Source organism: Lissotriton helveticus, chromosome 5_1 (genome assembly GCF_964261635.1).
Source record: "Lissotriton helveticus chromosome 5_1, aLisHel1.1, whole genome shotgun sequence".
Classification (NCBI taxonomy): Eukaryota; Metazoa; Chordata; class Amphibia; order Caudata; family Salamandridae; genus Lissotriton; species Lissotriton helveticus.
This window is the reverse complement of record NC_136065.1, coordinates 365,614,527-365,623,147: the sequence shown is the minus strand read 5'-3', so window position 1 is coordinate 365,623,147 and position 8,621 is coordinate 365,614,527. Positions and strand designations below refer to the sequence as shown.

Below are 8,621 nucleotides of genomic sequence, written 5' to 3'. Positions count from 1 at the left end.
AAAGACCACTGCTCGTCAGTCAGGGGCGACACAAGTTCCCCATTCCACCACTGCAGAGACTTGGGCACCACAATAGGGGATTGCTCTTGCATGGAATTGTATAAGCGCGATACAAGTTTTTTCCGGGATGCCCTCGCTAATATGTTTTGCAGTGCATGTAGGTGCGGCGGCTCCTCAGGGAATTTGTCCCACATTGCTTTGCATGCAGATTTGAGTTTATGGTGTGTAAACTTGTCTCTAAAAGACAATGGCTGGTCCTCCTCCATAGTCTGTAAATCTAAGAACGTGCCTTCTGGATAGAGATCCGCAAATGTGTGCAGAGTGGATCCCGCAAGCGAGATGTCTCCACCGCCCTCTTCCAGGCACGGAAGCATGGGGCTTTGTCTAAGTGGGATCGCAGGTGCATATAACAGGGGTAGGGCAGCTCGCTTCTGCAACTCTCGCCACGTCCAGCGGAGCATGTTGGCCGAATCAATGTCTTGTGCGGGCCTGGGAGTTTTACGATACAAGGCCACACATAGGGGTAGCGGAGCCACCATGTCTAGCTCAACCGCCACGTGTGGCTGATAAGGCGTAGGATAGGCCCAGAAGGGGAGATATTGGGCCTGCGCGCACAGTGCGTATAACTGCATGTCTGGCGCGCCTAAGCCTCCCTGTCTCAGCGGTAGTGTTAGCAATGCCCAAGAGACTCTAGCTTGACTCCCAGCCCATATCAATGCCAGCAGATGCGATCGCAAACAGGTGTAGAAGTGTTGTGTCAATGGGATAGGTATGTTTGCAAATAAATAAAGGAATTTGGGCAGTACTATCATCTTCGCAAGTGCAATTCTACCAGCCAGAGAGAGAGGGAGTTTAAACCATATAGCCACTTTACTTTCGAGCCAGGACACCGCTCTACCAAAATTCAAAGTCCAAACGTCCTGGAGCTTACTGCTGATCCAAACACCTAGGTATTTCACCTCATCAGCCTCCCAGCGTAAGGGGTAGTCAGAGTGTACCACCGAGGTGTTATCGGTTAGTGGAAACAGTACTGACTTAGACCAATTTATAGAGACACCGGAAAGTCCCCCAAACTTAACAAATTCTCTCAAAATTGGATTTAGGTTCTCAGTCGGGTTATTCACATATAGTGTGACATCATCAGCATAGAGCGAGATGAGCAAACTGCGGGAGCTGAAGCTTATACCCCTGGCGGTATGGTGTTGCCTGACTCTGGCCCCTAATGGCTCCATGGCGATTGCGAATAATAGTGGGGATAAAGGACATCCCTGCCTCGTACCCCTGGAGATCGTGAACGGGTCCGAGATCATGCCATTCACTCTCACCCTGGCCTTAGGGGTAGTGTATAGCAGTCTAATCTGATTTATGAACAATGGGCTGAACCCCATGCGCTCTAGTATAATAAAAAGGTATGGCCATTCAAGAGAGTCAAATGCTTTTGTGGCATCTAAAAATACCACAGCAGCTTGCACGTTAGGGTGCAGATAATGCAGCACCGAGAAAACGGTTCTCAGGTTATGCGTGGTTGCACGGCCAGGTATAAATCCCGACTGGTCAGGGAGGGCCACCATGGGGAGCAAAGGTTGGAGACGGTCTGCTATTACCTTCGCATAGATTTTTACGTCTACATTTATTAGTGATAAGGGTCTGTATGAATCTAGGCACTGACTGTCTTTATCCGGTTTCAGCAAAGTTATAATAAGGGCTTCCCTCATTGACTCAGGCAGCACACCCACCTCCAGCGCCTCCGCAAACACTGCATGCATCCTTGGGGCAAGCTCTTCTGCATATGTTTTATAGAACGCCGCCGTAAGACCATCCGGTCCTGGAGCTTTGTTCAGCGGAAGAGCTTTAATCGTTTTGGCGATGTCCTGTACTGTAACAGGTTGTTCCATATATTGCCTATGTGCGTTTTTGAACCAGACCAGCGCTATGAACTCCAAAAAGGACATAAGATCGTCCTTTGATGCAATCTGTGTGGACGTGTATAAGCTTGAGTAGTATGTAGCGAACGCTTGTAGTATTTCGCTTTGACCTGTTGTCACAGCCCCTTTAGAATCAATGATTGTGTGTACATGCGCGGGTGGTGCAGTGGTATTTAACATCCTAGCTAAGGTTCGACTGGGTCTGTCTCCCTCCCCGTATCTCCGGGTCTCAGCCTGTTTACTCAGGAATTTCAGCTCGCGCTGGGCCTCCTCCGCGAAGTCTAGCAATTTAGCCTTTATCTGAGAGGCTAATTCAGGAGTAGGGTCAATACAAAAGAGTTGCTCAAGTCTTTTAATCTCTCTCTCTATCTCAGCTATGGTATTCCTGATGGCCTTCAGAACCCCGGCTCTACGCGCTATGCACTGCCCCCTTATGACCACTTTAAAGGCGTCCCACAGAACTGAATCAGTAGTAACAGAGCCTTCATTGTTAGCAAAGTAGTCTGTTATGTCTCGCCGTATTTCTTCGGTAAAGGCTGCATCTTGAAGCACATGTGGCGGGAGGTGCCAAGTAAAGGCCCTAGTAGGGGCCCCCGGGATGTCTAATACTAAAAGGCAGTGGTCTGAGAGGGATCGGGCCATAATTCCAACATCTACAGTCCAGGCTGCCACATCCCGGAATACCAGCCAGAAGTCTAGTCTTGACCAGGCAGCGTGATGTGCGGAGATGCATGTTCCTACTTTTGTGTTCGTGTTACGGGACCTCCATATATCAATCAGTGAGCCCTCACCAATGATGTCACGTAATGCCTGGCTGGCATGCGGATGCAACCGCCGGGACAGGCCTTTCCTATCCAAAGCATCATCTATAACCACGTTGAAATCACCCCCCCAAATAACCGTGGGGCAGTCTAGAATAACAATTTGCGCCCACACCTCCCTGAAGAATTCAGGGTCGTCAACATTTGGCCCGTACACAGCAGCCAGTACAACGCTCTTGCCTAGCAGGGTGCCATGCAGCACTACATATCTGCCCTCTTTATCAATGATTACAGTATGTTCCTTCCAGTCAAGGCCTCGACGTACAAGTACAGTTACACCTCTAGCATAATTTGAAAAAATAGCTGAATATGTGGACCCCCACCTCGAATGCCTCAATCTGGGTGAGCATGTGGAATTGATGTGTGTCTCTTGTAAGAAACAGACGTCTATATTGTGCCTAAGCAGGTAGCCGTGCATCAATCTAGATTTCCTGCCATCATTCAAGACTCGTATGTTCCAGGTAAGAACTTTAGTCACTCCCATTACATGTTGACCAAAGCGGTACGCATGTACACCAACCGACCCACACTATAACCTTGTACGCCAAAGAGTCTCAGTACATTCATGTAGCACTGACGATTCGCCAACCAACCCCAATCCCAACTCCACCCCCCTCCCACACCAACCCCCCAATCAGGTTGTGTCAAGACCCCCCTAATACGCCAAAGGCGTTGGAACAGTAGAACGTTTGAAGTGCGGGAGACACCCCTCGGAGGCGCGGCATCTCGAGCATACTCCCCTGTGCACACAGGGTGGCTGCACTAACATAGGCTGTTTCGCTAACATAAAGATCGGCACAATTCACAGCCAAAAATTACATCTGCCAGGAGGAATCATTAGCAATGGCTACCAAAGAGAAACATAATACATAACCCACGATCTAGATCAGATAGGCAACCCACCAAACCGTAGTGTGAGCCAATCAACAGGTGTAGTAGGACCATGGCAGTAACAGTATGAACAGGTGTACCATATCTAGAAATAACAACATATCAGGGCATTTAAATTTCAGTCATTGTCACTCAACTGGCCACGGCGTCGACATCTGCAGGAGCTTTTCTCTTGGACCTGGGCCCACTTATGTGCTTCGCCAATTTTAAAGCTGAGCCTGCGCCTAGAAAGTGGTGCGTCGTGCCTTCATGTACGACCCGTAGTTTGGCAGGGTACATGAGGGAGTATGGGATTTCCGCTTGGAGTAGCAGTCTTTTGGCAGGTAGAAATTCTTTGCGGGCAGCCTGCACCAACGGTGTGAAATCTGGATAGAAAGAGACGTTATTCCCTTTATGTGTAATTTTCCCTTTCTCTCTTGCCAAACGCAATATTAAGTCTCTCTCCTGGTAGTTGAGGAGTTTCACTAGGATGGGTCTCGGCGGGGCCCCAATCGGCGGCTTTTTCCCCAATGTCCTGTGCGCTCGCTCAACAGTGAACACCGGAGAAAGGTTTGGGTCAAAAATGTCATGCAGCAGTTCCGTTATGAAGACCTCCATTTTCCCTATCGCCGTGGTCTCCGGAATACCTGTGACCCGAACATTACACCGCCGAGAGCGCGCCTCCAAGTCATCCGCCTTGGCACAGAGTGCCTCAAATTTCTTTTCCATATTGATAATGTGCGACTTGGTTGCTTGTTGGAACTCTCAGCACTCCGTATGTCTATTCTCCAGGCTATCGAGGCGTGTTTCATGCGTGGCAACCTGGGAACACACACTGTTTAGCTGGGCAGCCCTGGCATCTAGTTTAGCGTCTATCCCTTTTAGGCTGGAGCGTACCTCTAGTAGCAGCGCAGCAACATCCACCTCCTGAGGTGTCACAGGGGACGATCCCCTTGCAGGTATGGAGTCTTTCTCTGGCTGTGTGGACTGCTTTTTCTGCTCAAAAGTGAGCCTCGGCTGCCTGGGGTCGCCCTTCCCCATGATCTGCGCCCCCCCAGCAACCTCCGTGTGTATAAGCGTGGAGCTCAACCGATCTGTGGGCCCCAGGTATGAGGAGTGAGGCAGAGCACTTACTTGGTATTACGAGTCCTCCAAGTGGAACAGTTTTCCCACCAGCAGTTACAACTCCTGGACGTCAGGGTAGACAAGCCGGCAGGTGGGCAACGTCGTACTGCACTGGAAGGAGTTTTACCATCAGGCTCTATCAGCTAGGTAGTAGAGGAGGCGACGTGCATTTCATGAGGCGGCATCCGGGGGCCCAGAAGCACAGACACACCATCCCCCGCAGATCTCAGCAATACCGTGTAGGCCCCAGGTCGCACAGGGGATGCACGTCGCGGTCTAAGCGTCCCCTCAATACCTCTGCCGGGAATTATCTCCCCACTCTGTGCATCGGGATCCCCCTAGATATTAAGGCCAGGGTGTGACAACGCCGGGCGCCAGCCGCCGCCTCAGAACGAAAGGGCTCCGCACCAGCAGCTCTCAGATGCCACGTGGGCACCGTCGGTCACAGATGCTGCCCCGCCGTAAGGGTCGGCCACGTCTCCATGTGCGCCCTCGTGAGCTCCGCAGTCCCCAATGCGCATCTGCATCCAGCAGCAAAGGCACAGGACACCCGGGTCGGTCTCACCTCCAATCACGCCAAACGGCAATTCAGCCCAATCCAAAATGGCGGCACGTTACTTTATCAGTTTGTCCAGTCGGGCTAATTTTATGTACCAATGTCACTTCAATGTACCCAGGATAGTGCGCTTATATGGGGCAACACTAGCGTCCTCAGAGGCATCAACCCACCCCAGCAGACGCGGACATTTGCCTCGTACCAGCCGCCGTAGCTCCGCTTTGGGCGGGCCCACACAGTCTCGATCTCAATTGGCGCACGGGCCCCGGCTGGCTCTCCACAGCCGTCGGATCGCGCTCAAGGTCGACCCCGGTCAGCACATCCGGAGCTCAGCAGGCCGGGCTCGAACAAGCCAGCGCCTCCAGGATCTAGTCGATTCTGCCCCCAAGCATCGGGCACCGGTACGACTAGAAATTTTTCGGTTTCCACACGAAACAGCCAGGATTTTGATAGGAAAAAGTGCAACAGCCGGCGGAGCTCGCTTGTTAGGCGGCCATTTCGCTGCCCGGTCAGCCACGCCCCCCCTATAAGATGGGAACTTTAGTGTGATAAATACAAGAAGCACTCTTCATTAATTTTAAGTTTTAATTGTAAAAATGTCAAATTCATGCGTTTTTGCCGGATAATGGTGCATGCTGATGGATTATCATTTCGGATCATAATAACAAGTTATCAAATGTTCAGGCCAGGAATGTTTTATGGCAAATAATGTGGCCATCCATTCAATGGATATATGGAGGTGCTGACATCTGCTCAGATGCTGCTGGTTACCATGTGGGTACATTTTAAATCTCAAGATTTGCCAGTTTACACTGATACAGTCGGAAAGAATTCTTCGAGGATAGTGGGAGGTGTTCAAGAAGTCTGGGATATCAAATTTGAAAAATAATTAGGAAATCATTTAAGTAAAGGCTCAGTGATTTTAAGAGGAGACGGGCAGTAAATGCCTGGCTGCAAAATACATAAATCATCCAACAGAGTGAGTAATTGTCTTTGTTCTCAATGCTATAGTTGTACTTGAAATATATGTGAATACACAAGTGGCACCTTGTATGGAACTGAATAGCGTCTCTTAGGACTGTTTACCGTAACAGATTTGCTTTTTTTTCTGGAGCTTCCTTAGAGGTGGCTGCAGGGCAAGAGTTCATCTTAGAATATTGATCTTTCTGAGCAAGAGAAAGTGGGCATAGGCAGTACTAGGAAGGGTCCTTCCCTTCCTCTATCTACTCCTTCACTTTCTTTGCTGGCTCACCTCTAGCCCACTTTATCTCTGGAATCAGTTTCCCCACAGACGTTTACATTTTAAAACCTTAGGAAATTGATACATTAGATTGCAGTGTTTGTTAAAATACATGCGCAAGATAACCAATAAATTACTATTGAACAAAAATAAAAACAAATTAGGAAATCGACACAGCATAGATAATGGTCAGCCAAGAGACAATACATGTATTTACCATGCCATCATTACCCACCAGATCAACAAGTGATGAAAGAACAGCGGAAAAATAAAAGTAGCAAATAAGAAATGAATATAACTTGTTCTTATAACTAGAGGGATTTACCAAACTCCATTAATGGAATATAACATTACTTTATTTAAAATGATGCTCCAATTCTGGTGATGATTAGAAAATGTCAATAGCAGGAATGTCAATGCTGAGGCTCAAAAGTGTTGGCATGCTCAGGTGTTGCTATAAGCATTGGGGTCTAATTTAAAATGGAATCCCAAGCACACAAGAAACTCAATTTTCCCAAGAGCACACCATGTATGAATACGTTGAACATAACTAAGTTCACCCTAGGCATCCAATCTACAACTTGCTGACAGCAAAGATCGTAAGCCGTATCTTACAACAGAGACTTGCCAAGCCTGCCAGACTGCTCTCAACCTAGAGTGGTTTAAGACATTAGCAGATTCCATCTTCCCTCCACCAGTGGCACAGCTCTGTCATCACTAAAACTGCTCTGAACCTACTTATTAAATCCAGTGCTGAAATGCGTTGGGCAGTTGTCTAGATCTGGCAAATTCAAAGCCAAGGAGCAACATTCTCTTCCAAGCCGTGGTCTCCATCACTTTGTATACCAAGATCATTGGGTACTTGCTGATTATAACGGTCAGGCAGGATTGAAAGTGTTCTGCGATTCCATAGGTACCCACTGTTCAAGCCGAACACAGTGCCCAGTTAAACCCAACTGGATCCCAGGGATGATCCTGTCTGACTGATCGCTATATATAAGCAAGGGAACATGTGCACATTTCAATCCTGTTCTTCATTACATTTCATTACAACCGCATTTCAATGTTGGCACTTAATTATGTGACTCAGTACTTAAGCTAGTCATTATTCTGGTGATCAGTTGCTCTGATTGGACGGGATTAAGGGTTTCTTGTCTCACTGCCTTGACTAGCGGAAGTAGTTGGGGCAATCGTGTGCCACAAGGTTCCAGGCTTGATTGTAGGCTTCCAACACCCCGGGGAGCAGTGGACCCTCCTCCGCCCCTGAAAGGTTCTGCAGCAGTTGCTCCATGCTGGACATACCAATAATCACAGCGTCTCCACATTCTCCCTAGTGAGGAGGAAGAGACAGTTAGTATCAGATTATAACTCTGCCCTTTAATACTTAAAATGCACGCTCCTTAGCCACTGCAGTGTGTCCTCTATATTTTCGCCCTATGAAATGTACACACAGGCTCCCTAGCAATGAGTCCTCCTTATCTTCTGCAGTGCACAGATTGGAAACATCAGGTCTGCAATCCCTCACCTTTACAATCTTAGATACCTAGCATTGGACCCTATAACCTTCTTCCTTACCCCTTAAATGCTAGGGCTTGGATCCTTCACAAAGCAAAGCAGTCCAATCATCCCTTCCGGTGCATCTGTACAATATAATATCATTGCAGTGTAAAGGCAGAGATCTTTATTAAAGTAAGACTAATATAGCCGTATAGCTCGCCGTAGTGGGCTATACCGGCTATTAAAGGCCCAAGCCGAAGGCGAGGGACTTTAACAAGGCAGCTGGACTTTAATAGCCGGTATAGCCCTGCTACGAAATGCTATAAGGCTATTCGAACATTATGCCACTATCGGTCAGAATGCTCTAACAAATAAAACAAAGCCTTCAGGGAGCACGAGATTATTGAAATCCCATTGGGCTCCCTGTAGCCTTTGTTCACAGCCAGAGCTGTGAACAAAGAAATATTGGAATGTTGGAGCTCCGGGCTTATACCAGCCATTATAAGCCCGGAGCACTCCATTGTTTTCAATGGAGCTACCAACATTCCAATGTTCTAATCGTATTTATTCCACTACAGTGCGCAGGC

General features: G+C 48.3%; 1 protein-coding gene across 1 annotated transcript in view; it reads right to left on the bottom strand.

Moving 5' to 3' along the window:
- Nucleotides 1-6,885: 6,885 nt before the first annotated feature.
- The window catches only part of LOC144754563 (aflatoxin B1 aldehyde reductase member 2-like), a 302,692-nt gene continuing 300,956 nt past the window's right edge, over nucleotides 6,886-8,621 (bottom strand). The window contains exon 8 of the mRNA XM_078642496.1: nucleotides 6,886-7,867. Within this exon, the coding sequence (XP_078498622.1) occupies nucleotides 7,706-7,867 (162 nt within the window). The 3' untranslated portion in view covers nucleotides 6,886-7,705. The remainder of the gene's footprint in view (nucleotides 7,868-8,621) is intronic.